This window comes from Cuculus canorus, chromosome 1 (assembly GCF_017976375.1).
Source record: "Cuculus canorus isolate bCucCan1 chromosome 1, bCucCan1.pri, whole genome shotgun sequence".
Classification (NCBI taxonomy): Eukaryota; Metazoa; Chordata; class Aves; order Cuculiformes; family Cuculidae; genus Cuculus; species Cuculus canorus.
In genome coordinates, this window is record NC_071401.1 from 206161349 (window position 1) to 206180712 (window position 19364).

The following is a 19364-nucleotide window of genomic DNA, read 5'->3' on the forward strand; positions in this document are numbered from 1 at the left end:
TGAGAGTGGTGAGGTTGTCGCCAAGATTGCGCAGAGAAGCTGTGGCTGCCCCATCCCTGGAGGTGTTCAAGGCCAGGCTGGTTGGGGCCTTGAGCGTCCTGGTGTAGCTCAAAGTGTCCCTGCCCATGGCAGGGGGTTCGGACCTGGATGATCTTTAAGTTTCCTTCTGTCTCAAAGCATTCTATGCATCTTGTCACAACTACCACGCATTCCCTGGGAGCACCAATCAAACCCCAAACAAATCCAAAGGCCCTTAAGCAGTGTGGTCTGGTGGGAAGTGTCCCTGCCCATGCCAGGATGTTGGAACTGGATGATCTTTACGGTCCCTTCCAACCCAAAGCATTCTGCGATTCTATATTAGACTGCGCGCTGCTGTCTACTCACAGCCCCGACACAAAAAAACTACAACTCCCAGCGTACACCGCGGCGCCGCGCCCCCTCCCACGTGATTTGCCATCTTGGCTTTCTATTGGCTAGCTCTCCCCCTAATGCCCGCCTCCTACCTTCTGATTGGCTGCCGCCCGTGGCCGCGGGGCGCTTGGGGGCGCGTGTGTGAGGGGGGGGGAGTACAAGATGGCGGCGGGCGAGGCGGCCGGGCGGTACCGGAGCACCATGAGCAAGAGCAAGGACCCCTCGGGGCTGCTCATCTCTGTCATCAGGTAGGGGCTGGCGCGGCCCCCGCTGCCTGTTGTCCCGCCCCTGAGTGCGGGTAACCCTGGGGGGACCCAGGGGCGGGGGCTGGCGTGTGATCCTTCTGGACTTCTGGAAAGCCTTTGACAAGGTCCCCCCACAACATCCTTAGAATCGTAGAATGGTTTGTGTTGGAAGGGACCTTAAAGACCATCCAGTTCCAACGTCCTGCCATGGGCAGGGTCACCTCCCACTAGATCACGCTGCCCAAGGCCCCATCCAACCTAGCCTTGAACACCTCCAGGGATGGGGCAGCCATAACTTCTCTGGGCAGCCTGTGCCAGTGTCTCACCACTCGCATAGTGAAGAAATTCTTCCGTATATCAAGCCTAAATCTGCCCCTCTCCAGTATATACCGGTTCCCTCTCGTCCTGTCACCACAAGCGTTTATGAATAGTTCCTCTTCAGTTTTCTTGTAGCCCCTTCCAGGGACTAGAAGGTCGCTATAAGGTCTCCTGTGAGCCTTCTCTAGGCTGAACAAGCCCAACTCTCTCAGCCTGTCCTTGTATGGGAGGTGTTCCAGCCCTTCTGATCATGTTTGTAGCCTCCTCTGGACCTGTTCCAGCAGTTCCGTCTCCTCCTTAATTTGAGGATTCCAGAACTGGACACAGGACTCCAGGTGAGATCTCACAAGACAGGAATAGAGGGGCAGTCACCTCCCTCGACCTGGTGGCTATGCTTTTTTTAATGCAGCCTCAAGTACTTTTCTGCAGGGTAGCTCTTAGTCACCTCATCATCCTTCTCTCTAAATTGGAGACAGATGGATTGTATGAGTGGAAAGTTCGATGGATAAGAAACTGGTTGAATGGTTGTATTCAGAAAGTAATGGTCAATGGCTCAAAGTCCAGGTGGAGATCTGTGACAAATGGTGTCCCTCAGGTGTCCATACTGGGACCAGTGCTGTTTAATATCTTCATCAATGATATGAGGGCACCCTCAGCAAGTTTGCAGATGACACCAAGCTGAGCGGTGCAGTTGCTACAGTGGAAGGACAGAATGTCATTCAGAGGGACTTGGACAGGCTGGAGAAGTGGGGCTGTGTGATCCTCATGAGGTTCAACGCGGCCAAGTGCAAGGTCCTACACCTGGGTCGGGGCAGTCCCCGATTTCTGTACAGGATGGGGAATGACGCGATTGAGAGCAGCCTTGCAGAGAAGGACGTGGGCTGCTGGTCAGTGAGAAGCTTGACGTGAGCCGGCAATGTGCGCTCACAGCCCAAAAGCCCAACCATATTCTGAACTGCATCAAAAGAAGTGTGGCCAGCAGGTCGAGGGAATTGATTGTGCCCCTCTGTTCCTCTCTTGTGAGCCCTCACCTGAAGTATTGTGTCCAGTTGGAACTAGATGATCTTTAAGGTTCCTTCCAACCTAAACAATTCCATGATTCTATGCTCGCAGGGCTCTAGCAGAGCTGGGGAGGCAGTGGTGGTGGTGTTTGCCTTCCTCTGAGAGGCAGTGGTGGTTGATTGTAGAATCATAGAGCGGTTTCTGTTGGAAAGGAGATTAAAGATCATCCAGTTCCACCTCGTGCCATGGGAGGCCTTGCACTGGATCAAGTTGCTCTAAGCTGCATCCAACCTGGCCTTGAACACCAACTTTCATGTACAACCCGTGCCACTGTCTGTTCTGTGTAATATCTCATCTAAACCTCCCCTCTTTTGGCTTTAAACCCTTCCTCCTCATCCTATCCCTGCACTCCTTGATAAAGAGTGGCTCCACAGCTTTCCTGTAGCCCCTTTAGATACTGCTCAAAGCCCCATCCAGGCTGGTCTTGGATGCCTCTGGGGAGGTAACATCCACAACTTCTCTGGGTAGGTTTAGGACTTCTCACAGGTAGGTTTAGGACAAAATTCTGTTCCTTTTTACTATTATTGAGGCGATTATAAAATCATAACATGTCCTAGATAGAGAATAATTGCTACAGTAACTTCTCTGAAGTAACAGAATGACTGTAGTTACTTGCAAAGACACATCTTGTCTAAATTTTCCATCTTTCAGCTTTAAACCATTCCCCCTGATCCTATCCCTGCACTCACTGATAAAGAGCTCCTCCTCATGACTCTCATTGTGAAGAGTTTCTTCCCAATGTTTAATCTAAGTCTTCCCCCTCCCCGTTTCAAGTCATTTGCCCTCATCCTATTCCTGCACTCAGTGATAAAGAGCCTCTTCCTACAGTCCCACTGAGGTACTGGAAGCTGCTCTAAGATCTCCCTGGAGCCTTCTCTTCTTCAGGCTGAAAAACCCCAGCTCTTTCAGCCGGTCCTCATAGCAGGGGTGCTTCAGCCCTTGGATCATCTTCATGGCCTCCTCTGCAGCCATTAGTTAGACCCTTAGTCTTAGTTAGTCTGGTTTCAGTAGATGGACACCAGACTTGAAGAAAGGAGTAGACGTTCTGGAAGATTTAATAGGCACATGGAAATTGTTCAGAACTGAAAAATTAGTAGTGGTTTGTTTGCCTGACCTTGCATTTGAGATAGAAAGACTCCAAACAGAGGTGATTACAGGAGAAGAGACATCTCATCAGCACAGATCATACTTGACATGATTCGTTAACATCTCCAAAGAGTGAACACTGTCTAGAAAAACTGTTTGAGAGGAAGCATGCTGTCAGAGGGACTTTCTGCTTAACTTTCAGAAAATACAATTACTTAGATGAAACTTAACTCCACTTTTGCTTAAATGAAAAATATTCCACTTTTTGTAATAGTAACTACTTCTTATATCAGTAGCCCTCCTCTGGACCTGTTCCAATAGTTCATATCCTTCTGCTGAGGATTCCAGAACTGGGCACAGGACTCCAGGTGGGATCTCAGGAGAGAGGAGTAGAGGGGGAGAATCCCTTCCTTTGCCCTGCTGCCCATGATGACTCAGAAGAAGCAGGCAGCACTTCTTTTGGTTTTGCAGTAAGCACCAGCTTTGTGTCACAGGGGGAGGGTCAAGGCACCATCTTATTGCTGTAGCATTCATAACTGACCCCCATCCCCAAACCTACAACAGCACTGAGTCAAATCTGCTTGGTTGGAAAAGCTGTAGGAGAAAGAAGCTCCTGTCTGCAGACTCCATCCTGTTTCAGGATGAGATAGTGGGAAAAATGCTGCTTCTTCTGAGTTTAACCATCATGCAGGGGATGGAAAGAAAGCAATTGTGTGTAAGCATGTTTAGACTATTGATTTTTGTCTGCCCTTATTCCTGCCCTCTCCTCTTCTTTGCTGGAGGATGACTCTGAGAGCTAAGCAATGAGCTGGATTCTCTTCACTGGTATCCTTTTGTGCTTCTTCAAACTCCTGAATCTCTTTTGTGCTGCTTATAACCACTGAGTGGGCTGCTGATTTCCCACACTGAAGGTTTTAACTGTTTCTGGTGGGTGTGGGCAGCGAGCAGTCACACTGATATGATACTGTGAGTTGTAGTGGACTTTCAAACCTTGATTCCTACTTCAGTGTCTTTGCAAGTAACTACAGTCATTCTGTTACTTCAGTGAAGTTATTGTAGCGATTAATCTCTATCTAGGACATGTTATGATTTTACAATTGCCTATAAAGGATGATGTTTAGGACAAAATTCTGTTCCTTTTCATTATTATGAAAACCAGTCTTTCAGATCTTGCAAAACTTGAGGTAGATGGGGACTCCAAATCAAGCAGCTGGCTCACGGAACTGCTCAGCCTTTCCAGGGTTGTGACTTATTTCTGAATTGCGTGGGAATTGGTAACAAAGAACCACACTGAACAACGAATCAGGCGTTTAGTGTAGTGCCTTCTCATTTTCTTCTATTTGTGGTTCATTAGTTTGTACTAATGCTGGTGACACCACAACTCGAATCCTGGGTTTGGATTTGGGGCCCTCACTCCAAGAGAGACGTTGAGGGGCTGCAGCGAGTCCAGGGAAGGGCAACAGAACTGGGGGAGGGTCTGGAGCACAGGGGTTATTAGAAGTGACTGAGTGACTTGGGATTGTTTAGTCTGGAGAAAAGGAGCCTGAGGGGAGACCTCATTGCTGTCTACAACTGTCTGAAAGGAGATTGTAGCCAGGTGGTAGTTGATCTCTTCTCCAAAGTAAAAAGTGGTAGGATGAGAGGAAGTGGCCTCAAGTTGTGCCAGGAGAGGTTTAGACTGGGTATTTCTTTACCTGAAAGAGTGGTGAAGCGTTGCAAGAGTCTGCCCAGGGAAGTGGTGGTGTCTCCATCCCTGGAAGTGTTCAAAAAGCTTGGCACTTGAGGATGTAGTAGGCATGGTAGAGTTGGGCTCATGGTTGGGCTGGATGATTTTAGAGGTCTTTTCCGGCCTTAATGATTCTATGAAGTCCTGTAAAAGAAACTGTTCTAAACCCAGAGTTGTTTGGGTTGCGGTTACATGTAGATATGTCTGCTGAAGGAGGAAAATATACACTGGCAAGTGCTGGTATAAACAGGAAGTGTGACAGTGGTAGCAGTGTACTTTGAGATTTTATTTTTATATAATAAAAGTGGAAAGAGAAAGGGATGGGATGCTAATAACCAAATATGTGACTATTAAGATAGGTGATATTCCTATGCATTTTATATCCAGACCTGCAAACATTCACTGGTGCAATTATTCAAGAGTTCATATGGATTGTTTGCATAACAAATACATGAGTAGTTGTGAAAACCTGAAAAAAATCAGGCTTCTCACCTGGATCTTGAGTTTTTAGGTTGGATGAGGCTTTGAGCAACCTGATCTGGTGGGGAGTGTTCGTGCCCATGGCAGGGGAGCTGGAACTGGATGAGCTTCCAACCCAAACCGTTCTACGATTCTGTGATTTTTACTGTGTACTCACATCTAATATTTGCAGTAAGGATCATAGGATCATAGAATCATAGAATGGTTTGGGTTGGAAGGGACCTTAAAGATCATCCACCTGGACACCTCCCACTGGATCAGGTTGTTTGAAGCCTCATCCAACCTGGTCTCGAAGTCTTCCAGGGATGGGGCATCCGCAGCTTCCCTGGGCAACCTGTGCCAGGGCCTCACCACCCTCATCAGGAAGAATTTCTTCCTAATGTCTAGTCTAAATCCTCCCACTTCCAGTTTATAGCCATTCTCCCTCATCCTATCACTCCAGGCCCTTGTAAAAAGTCCTTCCCCAGCTTTCCTGTAGCCCCGTTTGTGTACTGGAAGGCTGCTATGAGATCTCCCCAGACCCTTTTTTTTTTAATCCAGGCTGAACAACCCTAGGATAGATAGTGTGGATTTAAAGTATGTTGTGCTTAGTGTCTAGTTTGAATAAGTTGGAGAGGGAAACATGGTGAGTTGTACCTTGACAACCTTAATTGAGGAAGTACAGCAATCTGTGGATGGTGGAAGAATGAATAATGTAAGTGCATGGACTGCTGTGGCAATTCCTGCAGTAAGCGTCCTTATGTTTTTCCACATTTCCTATGATTTCAAAAGATATTTTAAGAGTCTGCCTTTGTATCGCTCTTTTAATAAAGCTGGACTTGTTATTTCAGTTATAATGTAAAATGAGAGTAAGTTGATGTCACTGTTCTCCAAATAAGAGATTATGTTTGTCTAATCATCTTGGGTACTTTAGGTCCAGAGTTCAGACACAACATTGAGCTTATCGACTTTATGAAATTGAAATTATTCAATAGAACAACCTGATAACTAAACCTCCAAGATTTAATTAGAACTCAGTTTGGCTGCAGAGATTCTTTGCAGAGCTTGAAGTGTCGTGTTGAGCCGGACCATGAAAACTCGAAAGTAGAACTGATTGCAAAGGAAGGAAAAAGTTTTGTGGTAATAGCATTCATGTTCCTTAGGGTTAGCCAAGTACAGAAAGCAAACAGCGTGGAAAGGAATTTAAATCACTTTCTTCTGTGTGTTGTTTTTGTATAGCAGTTCAGATGAGGATGAACTTGCGAAGCAGCAGGTGAAGATTTTCGATTTTTTTTTTTTTATGCTCAGAAAATACTGTTGCAAACAAATCTAGACCTGGGAAGGCTAAATGTATCTTTACTCAGCTTCAGAAAAATAATACACATCCTAACAGTAGGGTATTGGTTTGAAATGTGCATTTGCAGCCCAGAAGGTCAACCTTATCCTGGGCTGTATCGAAACAAGTGTGGCCAGCAAGGAGGCGAAGGGAATTCTGCCCCTCTGCTCTGCTGTCCTGAGAACCCACCTGTAGTCTCATATCCAGTCCTAGAATCCCCAGCATAAGGATATGGAACGGTTGGAATGGGTCAGAAGGAGGCCGTGAAGATGATCTGAGGGCTGGAGCACCTCTGCTATGAGGACAGGCTGAGAGAGTTGGGGTTATTCAGCCTGGAGAAGAGAAGGCTCTGATGAGACCTTATAGTGACCTTCTAGTAGTTGAAGGGGCTACCGAGAAAGCTGGGAGGGACTGTTCACAAAGGCCTGGAGTTAACGGATGAGGGGGAGTGGCTTTGAATTGGAATGGGGAGGATTTAGACTAGACATAAGGAAGAAATTCTTCCTGATGAGGGTGGTGAGGCACTGGCAGAGGTTGCCCAGGGAAGTTGTGGATACCCCCTTTCTGGAGGTGTTCAAGGCCAGGTTGGATGGGCCTTGAGCAGCCTGACCTAGTGGGAGTTGTCCCTGCCTGTGGCAGGGGGGTTGGAACGGGATGATATTTAAGTTCCCTTCCAACCCAAACCATTCTATAAAGTGTATCAAAGGATTCTTTTCTTGATACCTTTATTGTCAAAACATTTTTGCATAGTCTTCTGTTGATCCCTGTGGCTTTCCACTTGCCTTTCCCTGTTTATTTAGAAGGCCATTTATTTTTCTCTTGTTGCCATGTGAAAGGTCAGTAAATGGAGACAGCGTACGACAAGTAGCTCAACTTTGACTGCATTCTTCTACTGTAAAGAAATAAAACCAGAGGAGCTTCTTCAAGTATTAATGGTATTGACCTTGATTATAGAAAAGATGGTTAAATCTTTCAAAAAGAAACATTGTTTAGATCTGCAAAATCCGTTTCCTGTTGCTTTGAAATGTGGAGCTGAAAAGGCTTTTATAAATATCAATTATTTTATTAATGAAAGGGTAATTTTTTATATTTACTCAAGCTTGGTAGCTCTCTTTTGCAAGAGACTGAATGATTTACTTGCCTTTGATACTAAATTTAGGGATTCTTTTACTTACTTCATTGGACTTCCCAGGAGAAAAGGTGTCTCAATTTCAGAGAGAGTATTTGGGGCCACATCCTTGACAAAGTGTAACATGTGATAGCAACAGAAATCGAGTGAGAAATGGTATTTTATGGAAGCTGGAGCTCCAATCTAAAAATCAGGGTGCTGCTGCTCCAGGACAGTTAATTGCATAAATTACGTAGATGTAGGTTTCTTTGGTGTTATTCATTGCAGTCTTGGTATTGTTTGGAAGTTTGAGGTCATCCCTATTTTTTACGGTGTTGCTTTTCAGCAGCTCTGAATGCAGAGAACTCTGAGATGAAGGAAGATGCAACAGGGAAGTCCACCCTGCTTCTGATCTCTTCTCTGTCCCTGTTGAAGTGTCAGTTTTTCCTGTTGTGTTGGGGAACACATTTGTACTTGGGAGTTGCTTCCTGTAGGAGGATTTGTTTACTGTTCGAATTCACCTTGTTTTTCTGCTTGTTGCTAAGAATAGAGAATAAAGGCAGCTTCAAGTGCTTGGAAGAATTTGTTTCCTGAGCAGAAGGAGATGTTTTGCTCAGTAGGGTGCAAACTGAAAATAACATTCTGGTGTTTGAGCTGAACTGGGATCGATTGGGTGAAGATCACCCTGCTAAGGCTTAAGGCTGTCTGGCTCAGTGAGGCAGTTTCTGGCTCCTGAGCCATGTGGTGCAGATCTCTGATGCCTGTGCTGCCCTGACTCAAACAGGCAGGCTTGTGTCTGCATAGCAAACTGCCCAGTTTGGGTCTCGTGGTGAGATTCTGGTGGTATCTCAGTAGTTCCCAAACTTATACATATCTTCTGGTTTGAGCTAAAGTAGAATCAATTTTCTGCCTTCAGGTCAATCTTTTCTAAGTAACTGCATTTTCTGCAAGTTAACTGCATGTTATTCAGACAGAGTTTCTCTCTAGCAGTGATAACACGAAGCACTGGTATGCAGAAAAGCCAATGTTTACACTTATTCCTACAGTACCCCAGGCCGTCCTTGAGGTAGTAGAGCCATAAGTCAAAGTGGCAAGAAAGGTCACAACTGCAGGAAGGAGCAGACAGGATGAGTGACCCGAGACTGACCAACAGAGAATTCTATCCTATACACATCATACTTGGCATAAAACTGAGTGATCAGGAGGATATTGCTCTCTTCTTTGATGGACTGTGTCCAGTGTGGACCTTGTCTGTCTGTTTGCTCCTGATCTTGGATTCGTGCATTCCTGAATCCACTTCCTGAGCTCAGCTCCCTCCTGCCTTGGACCCTTTCCCTTGTTTCTGCTCTGCAGCGTCTGTGGTGACATAGTCATTGAGGGGTGGGAGCGTGATTTCATGTATTTGTATATATTTTTAAATTTTCTTTACTGTTATTTCATTACAGCTATAGTTTTAGCTTTCCAACCTGCAAGTCTTTTGCTCTCATTTTCCTTTCCCCTTTGCCTCGGAGTAAGGAGGAGAAGGGAATTGGGAGACCAACTGCTCAGTTTTAGCCTCTGAAATTGGCCAGGCTGGGGCTAAACCATGACAACAGCAGTGCAGATTGTTGACCATCGTAAAACCTCTCTTGCAACCCGCATGCTTTATACCATTGTGCTGCAGTTGAGTTTCCTGACCAGCGTTACAGGAGCCATGAGGGATGTTAAAAACTGTCTTTGGTGGGTGGCCTGGTACCTGGTGCCGTGTCTGTACTGCCTGTGGGGGTGCCATCAGGAGTGGATAATGCACAGTACAGCCCCAGGACAGGACTGATCCACAGAAAAAGAGCCAGAAGAGCTGAGTTATAAGGTAGTATAATGATACCCTCAGCAGTGCTGCTGCTGAGTTACCCTGAGTTCTTGGGCACATCTTCCCTCATTTTTCTCCTGAATGAGAAGTGAAGGAGTTGGAGGGTAGGTTCATTTGTAACAATGCATCTTCAAGCTTCCTAAACTCTCTTTACTTCTTAATGAATCTTTGCAAAGTCTGCTACTAAAATCCCCACATCTCCTGTGGTTCAGAGGACCCGTTCTTCTCCCTGTGCTTTTAGGAGAAATGAGAGTATCTTAAATATCACAGAATCATTGTGCGGTTTGGGTTGGAAGGGACTTCAAAGGTCATCCAGTTCCAACTTCCCTGCAGGGAAACCTTCCACTGGATCAGGTTACTCAAAGCCTCATCCAACCTGGCCTTGAACATCTCCAGGGATGGGGCATCCACGACTTCTTTGGGCAGCCATTACCAGTGCCTCACTACACTAAAAGGAAAACATTTCTTCCGAATATCTTGTCTAAATCTCCCCTCTTTCAGCTTAAAACCATGACTCCTTGTCCTGTCCCTGCACTCCTTGGTAAAGAGCCCCGTACCAGCTTTCCTGTAGACCCCTTCAAGTACTGGAAAGCTGCTATAAGGTCTCCCTGGAGCCTTCTGTTCTCCAGGCTGAACAAGCCCAACGCTCTGAGCCTGCCCTCATATGGGGAGTGCCCTTGGATCATCTTTGTGGCCTCCTCTGGACTTACTCCAACAGATCTTGTCCGCACATTGCTGGGAAGGAATGACCGCTGTTTGCTGCAGTCCCATAGCTCCTGGGATTATGGCTTCTGAAGTAGGGTATTGAGCATCAGGGCTTCACAGCTTCTGTGTCCACGCTTCTGCTGGATTGTCAAAAGCACGGTGCTTGCACCCATGCCTCGGCACGCCCACTTTAACAGCGTGCTAATTCCTTCACATATCAGAAAGTTTCTTCAAGTTCCTTTAATCAAAGGTACTTTGTAAGGTCAAAATGTTGTCACTGGAGGCCAGGAAGTCTTTTTATGAAAGTCTAATGCTGATCACATGGGCTTTGGCAATGCCTTTTTTAAAAAATAGGGCAAAGAATGGAGAAAATTCTGCTCATCTGCTGGACAACTTGGGGAATGTTTTTTTTTATCTTTCAGAGGACAAACACGTGTTTGTATATTGATTTTTCTTAACCTTTTGTTTTGTTGGTAGCTGGTTGCAGAAGCTTTTGTACTCTGAAACAAGAAACCTGGCATTTAGCAAATGCTATTTTTTTGAGAGATCTTGTCAGATTTTTAATTGGTGAACATGTCTGCCTTTTATTTATTGTTAGGCATTTTTCTTTCCAATTAAAGGTTGCTATTTTTTAAAACTGGCCTTTAATAGCTGGTTTAATTGGGAGAAAACAAACTTTAGTGGTGACTCTGTAAGACCTTATTGAAATCTTTGTGCTCAGCTTTCACACAGGCAAACACATGACAGATGTCAAGGAAAACTAAAAGTAAGGCGAGATATTGTGCCTTTCCTACTTTCATGTCTGCAGAAGTTGAAATTACAGGCTAAACCCCTCGAACATATTTTATTTTTCACTAGTAGGATTCTTTTTAATGCTTTTTGGCCATTATTTTCATTACATTTGCAGTGAACTTTGTTAGATGGATTCTTACTAATGACCTGGCATTTAGTCTTCTCTTTCTCTCTGAAGCAATAGAGCTGATATCCCAGTTCGTGATGCAAAGTGAAAAAGACTGATATTTAGCTGTTGCTGTAGTCGTTACATTTGGGAAATCGCTGCTACAAGAAATAAAGTCGAAATATTCTGATCTGTATGTACTGTAATGGTCTCTTAAAACCACTTTATTGCTAATGGTGTGTTCCAGTGTTATAAAGATAGTGGTTCTTCTATGAGACAAGTAGCTCAGAAAATCATCGAAAATAAATTGTATGTGGCAGAGTTTGGCTTTAAACTGTAAATTTCCCTGAGATGATCTTGAGGCACTTTTGTCAAATATGCACACATTTTATAAGTGTTGAGTTGAAGATTGTTATGGATGCTTGGTTGCAGCAGCAATAGGTGAGGATGCATATGTGAATCACAGCCAGATATGAAAGGACAATACGTAATCATAGAATCATTAAGGATGGAAAAGAAAAGACCAACCGTCGTCCCAACACCACTGTGCCTACTAAACTGTCTCCAAGTGCTACTTCTACAGGCTTTTTGAACACCTCCAAGGTTGGGGATTCCACCACTTTCCTGGGCAGCCTCTTCCAGTGCTTCACCACTCTTTGTGTAAAGATTTTTTTCCTTAATATCTAGTCTAAACCTCCCCTGGTGCAACTTGAAGTCATTTCCTTTTGTCCTATTGCTTGTCACTTGGGAGAAGAGACCAACACCCACCTCACTACAACCTTCTTTCAGGTAGTTGTAGAGAGCAATGAAGTCTCTCAGCCTCCTTTTCTCCATGCTAAACAATCCCAAGTCCCTCAGTCATTCCTTATAATTCCTGTGCTCCAGACCCTTCCCCAGCTCCGTTGCCCCTCTCTGGATGTGCTCCAGCAACTCAGTGTTCTTCTTGTAGTAAAGGGCTCAAAACTGAACATAGGAATTGAGGTGCAGCCTCACCAGCGCCGAGTACAGGGGGATGATTGTTCACCAAAAGCTCAAATATCTTTATTTTTCAGCTCATATTTTAGCTTTAGACAATGCACTGTGCAGAGCAGGAATGTAGCCTGCCCTTACAACACTAGGAAGTGGAAATAGTCAGGTTTGTTAATAAGTTATTACAAGTTCTCTGGTTTGAGCTCATTCACAGACATTGCCTCCAACAGCTCTTCATTCCAGTGCAGTCTTGAAACCTTCCAGTTAATAATGGAATTTCCAAAGCCTCTTGCTGATTTGTGCAGGAACATTGTTCTAATGCGGTGTGATATCAAGGATGGGTTCACAGCACAGGGTGACCAGTGACTCCTTAAATGCTCCTTATCTTTTAGTTACCCAGGTGGCCGGTTTGAGGAGCATTGTTCAGCTTCTGCTCTTGCAGATATTAAAATACTGATCCTAAGGACTTGGGTTTTCTCCTGGAAATGTTGTAATTCGTGTAAGAGCTGTGTTGTTATTTTGGATCTGAAGTTAGTTACAAGAAAAGGTTCATCCCTGTGGTCTCCTCTACATGGAGATAGACCTGGAGAGGTTCTTGCACAGCAGGATGGTCGTTAAGTCCCTTGTCAGTTATGCCTGGCAGCATAACTGGTATCTCGTGGGTCTGTGTGCATCCCCTTTCCAAGGTGGAAAACTGGTGTACTTAGGATTTTGCCTTTGTGCAGGATTGGAGACATCTGAAGGAGCGCGACTCCTGTTTATGTTGTCATCTTAAATGCTTGCAGCCCCATCTTTGCTTCAGAAATAAACTGATACCTGCATCATTTGTATTGGTGAGGTAAAATTTGATTAAGGGTTGGTTAATTTAGCAAAATAAAGACTTCCCTGATGATATTCATTGAGGTGGCTAGAGGCGGCTCAGCCTTCTCCCAGCAGCTCTCCTACATGCATCTGCAAGTACTCAATGATAAAAAGATCATCAGCGTCTGTTGAAAATGCTCCAACCAACTGTGTAAGTAGCATGAAAGATTAATGGGATGTAAATAGAGGAGGAAAATGTTTTATAATGCTCTGTTTACTTTGTGTGGTTTTTTTTGAAGGGACTTGGTTCTACTGTTTCATGTAGTGGAGGTATGAGTAATTTCTTTGTTTGCACAATGGAGATCCAGTTGTCGGGGGGGTTGGGTACCTCGTATCCTTCCTGATGAGGATGGAGTGTGCTGGCCTGTGGATTTCAGGGAATATCCTTGGTAATTTTACAGCCATTTTACAGTGATTTACCCCATTTCCCATGCTTGTTGACTTGTGTGGTGCAATTTTTGAGTGCCTTCTTCCCAGCACCTCATTGTCTCCAAGAAGGGAATTGTCTTTCTACAGAATGTTTTGATTAATTTCCTCAAATCCAGAATTTCCTAAGCACCATCAGCTAAGCTGTGAAAATAATAAATCATAGAATGATTTGGGTTGGAAGGGACCGTAAAAGATCATCCAGTTAGAACCCCCGTGCCATGGGCAGGGACACCTCCCGCTAGACGAGGCTGCTCAAGGCCCAGTTAGATGCAAAAGTGGGTAAGTTATCTAATTAGATATTGTTTGTAGCCAAACTCCCATTGATTTCAGTGGGAAATATCACTCTAGCTCACATAGGGACCTTAAGTTCATCCAGTTCCAATGCCGCTGCCATGGTGAGGGACACCTCCCACTGGATCAAGTTGCTCAAAGCCCCATCCAACCTGGCCTTGAACACCTCCAGGGATGGGGCGTCTGCACCTTCCCTGGGCAACCTGTGCCAGTGCCTTCCCACCCTCACAGGAAAACAATTTTTCCTAATCTCTAATCTAAATCTTCCCTCTTTAGCTTTACTGAGAAAACATTCAACATATTGCTACCAAGTTAAATTGTTAAATACCTTTTGCGTTTTTTTAATCTTCTTGCTGGCTTTGTTTTATAAGGAATAAGTTCTTACACCGGTTTCCATGAGACTCAGCAGGGGTTTCAAAACACGTATTATCCGATTATATGCTTTGAGGTTAAACAGTGCTGGAAGCTGTAGAGCACCCCATTTGGGATTTGTGTTTTAGACAACAGTTTTCAATTATAAAATTCAAATAACTCCATTTAGTTTAATGAACCCCTGGAAATGTGGAGAGCGATGTAGACAGTGTGCAGAAGTACAGTTGTTCTTGTCCCAGGGTGCTTCACAAATCTTTTACTTTGTGCCCTGATGAAATGCGGCTGCCTGTTACTTCTTGCAGGCTGGCACCCAGGATGCTGAACTGTGCTTTATAGGCTCTTTTTCCATACAGGATTTTTTTACAGCCATAAAAATAACAGTTAGGGGATAAAACCTTCAACCAACCAAACCCTGATTTTCAGAAAGGACCAGATTTTATTGTTTCTGAACTTAGGTGTTTTATTCTGATTGACTCAGAGGTCTAAATATTGGTACGGTGTCTGCAGTAAACATTTTCAAAATCAGAATGGTTTGAGTTGGAAGGGACCTTTACAGGTCATCTTGTCTAAACCCCTGGAGAAGCAGGCACATCTTCAACTCGATCAGATTGCTCAGACCCCATACAATCTGACCTTGAATGATTCCAGGGCTGGGGCCTCCACTACCTCCCTGGGCAACCTGTGCCAGCATTTCACCACCCTCACTGTAAAAAAAGTTCTTCGTTATATCCAGTCTAAATCTCCCATCCCTTAGTTTAAAACTGTTGTTCCTTGTCCTGTTACAACAGGCCTTGCTAGAAAGTTTGTCCCAATCTATCCTATAGCCCCCTATAAGTACCGAAAGGCTGCTCTAAGGTCTCCCTTGAGCCTTCTTTTCTCCAGGCTGAACAACCCCAACTCTCTCAGCCTGTCCTGTTATGGGAGGTGTTCCAGTCTTCGGATCATTTTCGTGGCCCTTTCTGGACCTGCTCCAAAAGGTCCATGTTCTTCCTGCACTGGGGACTCAAGAACTGAATGCAACACTCCAGGTGGGGTCTCACGAGAGCAGAGGAGCAGGATCCCTTCCCTCATCCTGCTGGTCACACTTCTTTGGATGCAGCCCAGGGTAAGGTTGGTCTGGGCTGTTGAGCACACGTTTTTGGCTCAGGTTCAGCTTTTCATCCATCAGTACTCTAAAGTCCTTCTCTGCGGTGCTGCTGTCAATCCCTTTATCCGCAGCCCATTTTGAAACTGAGGATTGACCTGACCCTGGTGTAAGACATTGTACTTGGCCGTGTTGCACCTAATGAGATTTACGTGGGCCCACTTCTCCAGCTTCCTCTGGATGACATCCCGGCCTTGTGGTCCCCTCAGCTTGGTGTCATCTGCAAAACTTGCTGAGGGTGTTTGATCTTGAGTGTTGCTTGTCGTTGTCACTACAAGGCCCAACCCTTGAAATTATCAGGATCAGACGCATTGTGTAATGTTCTGTTTCCATCTACAGCTTTTTGTGGCGTAAAAAGTCCTAACAAATGAGAGCATTTGCTCTAACAGAAAAAATACTGTATGAGAACTTATCAGCATCTCCTATGCATCTGTGAAGTCAACACTTGATCCTCCCAGAGCTTGCTGTTCAAACACAACATTGCAATTGCTGTGGTGATTTGCAAGTTGATGCGGTCCCAGGAACTGTCTGGTCTTGGTTGCTTCTGCCGGGCAGATCAGATGTGGACAGACAGTCTCTCATCTCGATTATTGTGTTCCTGTTACCTTGCATCCTGACCTCTTTGCTTTTATTCACCTGTTGTTTTTTCTTGTCTGTTAGATTTCCTGCCACAAAGTACTCATGCTTTTGGTCAGTGTGGCTGAGTAGCGTCTCTCGATGGGGTGGCTGTGCGGTTGGCCTTCCAGTGTTCGTGCACTTTAAATGTCTGGTAATGATCACAACGGTTCAGACTGAAATGAGAAGGCAAACACTATAATTGGTGTGTGGCCACGGTCATCAGCAAGTGGTGCCTCATAAAAAGTAACTAGATTCTAATGGGTTTCTCTTTACTCTGCTTATTTTTTTTTCCTTTTAAATACTGAAGTCTCCGTGCATGTTGCAGCCCTTTCCTGCAGAGAGGAACCTGGTCTTTCTAGACATCCATGATACTCTGCTTAAATAATTATTTGTGGCTGCTAGCAACTGGTTTCTTTGTTTAACTCCACAAATCCTTTGTTGGTCAAAAATTGCCTGTGTTGGATAAGGCCATGCTGTGATTTTTTTCCTGTACTGTACAGAGGTTTCTCTTATTCTGGTTTGTGATTTAGGTCCTTGATGTGGTATAAAATGAATAAACAAATCATAGAATCTTTGGGGTCAGAAGCGACCTTAAAGCCCATCCAGTTTCATCCCACTGCCATGGGCAGGGACACCTGCCACTGGATCAGGTTGCTCAAAGCCCCATCCAAACTGGCCCTGAACACTTCTGGGGACGAGGCATCCGCACCCTCCCTGGACACCCTGTGCCCGTGCCTCACCACCCTCACAGGAAAACATTTCTTTCTAAGATCTAACCTAAATCTCCCCTCTATCAGCTGAAAACCATTCCCCCTCATCATATCCCTGCACTCCTTGATAAAGAGCCCCTGCCTGGCTTTTCTGTAGCCACCTTTAAGTACTAGGAGGCCACTGTAATGTCTCCCTGGAGCCTTCTCTTCAACTGAACACCACCAACTCTTTCAGCCCCTCCTCCTATGGGAGGTGCTCCTGCCCTTGGATCATCTTCGTGGCCTCCTAAGGACTCTGGAACTGAATGCAGGACTGCAGGTGGAGTCTCATGGAAGCAGAGTAGAGGGGCAGAATCTCTTCCCTCAACCTGTTGTTCCCACACAGCCCAGGATGCAGTTGGCTTTGTGGGGTGTTAGGTGCACGTTGCTGGCTCATGTTGAGCTTTTCATCCGTCAGCACCCCCAAGTCCCTTCTCTTCAGGGCTGTTCTCAGTCCATTCTCTGCCCAGGCTGTAATTGTACTTAGGTTTGCAAGATCTTGCCCTCGGCCTTGTTGAACTTCATGAGGTTCACACAGCCCCACCTCTCAAGCCTCTCCAAGTCCCTCTGGATGGCATCTCTTCCATGCAGCGCGTTAACTGCCACACAGCTGCTCTAATTTTCCTTCCTCTACTTTTGATAATTTTACTGGATTAATCTAGACTATTAATTTCATTCTCCAGCATGATGCAAGTATTTATGATTGTTGTAAAACATAGGAGAGGTTTTATACCATTGATGTGCAGTACCTACCCAGCAGTCTTCACCTGCACACTTCTGAGAGAGAATTGTTGGTTAACTCTTACCCAAACTGTAAAACATTGAAAACCTCACTCAATTTCTTGGGAAGAGATAGATCAAAATACATCCCTTAAACTTTGGGTTTTGCCCAAGGCTGCAGTGCATACAAGAAGCTTCTTCTGTTGAACAGATTTCTCGCCTTGTTTTTACAGGGGAAAAAGGTTACCGCATAAATGAGTCCCATAAGTTGGCCACATTTCTGAACGCAGCCTGAGCTTTCACCAAGCCAAGCTTTAAGCCAAGCTGTGCTGTGTGCAGCTGATACCAGAAGCTGTGTTATTGTAGCTTCAAAGATGTTTTAAAGCGAGGAGCTGGAAGGCTTAACGCAATGCATGATCTGGTTCAGAGCAAGTTAGAAACGGGTAGCAGAAAGTTTACTGTGGGTTGCTGTTAAAATTGGAACTTTGTTTGATCCCACCAATCACTCGACGCTCCGTACAATTACCCTTCACTAAAATGTTAATTTTCCTAATCAGATGAGAAATATTTAAATTTGTTCTGCCTGCTTTTTTTTTTTTTTTTTTTTTTGGTTGGTGTTTCCCACTGTCTTTAATGAGTGTTTTCATTTGAATAAGCAACAGGGAGTGAAGGCAAGTGAATTGCACTCTTGAAGAAAACTGATCCGGAATTAATGGAAGATTCTTCCTGGATTTCCAGGCTGCACCTGTGCATCACACACTACTTTTTTGCTGCCTTTAACCACAAATATTTGCAGATGTCTGTTCTAATAATTTTCATAAAATTGTTGAACAGTTTGGGTCGGAAGGGACCTTAAAGATCATCCAGTTCCAACTCCCTGCCACAGGCAGGAACACCTCCCACTGAATCAGGTTGCTCAAAGTCTCATCCAACTTAGCCTAGAACACCTTCAGGGTTGGGGCAGCCATGACTTCCCTGGGCAACCTGTGCCAGTGCTTCACCACCCTCACAGGAAAAAAATTCTACTTAATATCTGATCTACATCTCTCCTCTTTCTGCTTAAAACTATACCCCTTCATGATATCCCTGCACTCTCTGAGGAAGAGCCCTTCCCCAGCTTTCCTGTAGTCCCTTTCAGTATTGGAAGGCTGCTAGAAGGTCTCCCTGGAGCCTTCTCTTCTCTAGGCTTAACAGCCCCAATTCTCTAAACCTGTCCTGCTGGTGCTCCAGCCCTAGAATCATCTTTGTGGCCTCCTCTGGACTCAGTCTCATAGATCCATGTCCTTCCTGTGCTGAGAACCTCAAAAACAAATGCGGAACTCTCATGAGAGCGAAGTAGAAGTGCAGAATCCCCTCACTTGCCCTGCTGGTCACACTTCTAATGCAGCCCCGAATGCGTCAGATTGGCTTTTTGGGCTACAAGTGAATATTGCTGGCTCGTATAGGGCCTCTCATCCACCACCACCCCAAGTCTTTCTCCTCAGGGCTGCTCTCGGTCCATTGTCCATCCAGTCTGTATTTGTGCTTGAGATTGCTCTGATCCAGGTGCAAGACCTCGCACTTGGCGTTTTGGAGCAGAGGAAGAGTGACGCACAGATGCTGAGCACCTATAGCAGCAGTTAAAAGCAGCAGCGACCGAATAGTCCTTTCCAACAAAATGAGGCAATACTTCCTTGCAAGAATTTTCTGGTGTGTTCAGATGCCAACTTAGCATTTGTTTTCTAAAATGCAGGTTTGTATTTTGCACACAATATCTGTTCTTTCACTTTTGTTTAATAAAAAATCCATTGAAGCATAATGCTCAAATACTGTGGCTACAGTATTCTTCCTGTGAAATAAATTCTCTAGTCAAGAAGTTGATAATTAAGACTCTGTTTATTATCCGTAGCTCAGCAGTAATCATATATAACAGGGCTGGCCTTAGGGTAGGTAAAAAAGGTAGGTGCTTATCCACCAAGCCTGGCTGGAGGCATCCGAAAAAGCAAATTTGCAGGAATGAAACATCTAT

The 19364-nt window shown here is 44.9% G+C and overlaps 1 protein-coding gene across 1 annotated transcript in view; it reads left to right on the forward strand.

Moving 5' to 3' along the window:
• The first annotated feature begins 563 nt into the window (after window positions 1-563).
• EXOC4 (exocyst complex component 4) overlaps window positions 564-19364 on the forward strand; it is a 479192-nt gene continuing 460391 nt past the window's right edge. The window contains exon 1 of the mRNA XM_054084687.1: window positions 564-659. Coding sequence (XP_053940662.1) covers window positions 574-659 — 86 coding nt within the window. The 5' untranslated portion in view covers window positions 564-573. The remainder of the gene's footprint in view (window positions 660-19364) is intronic.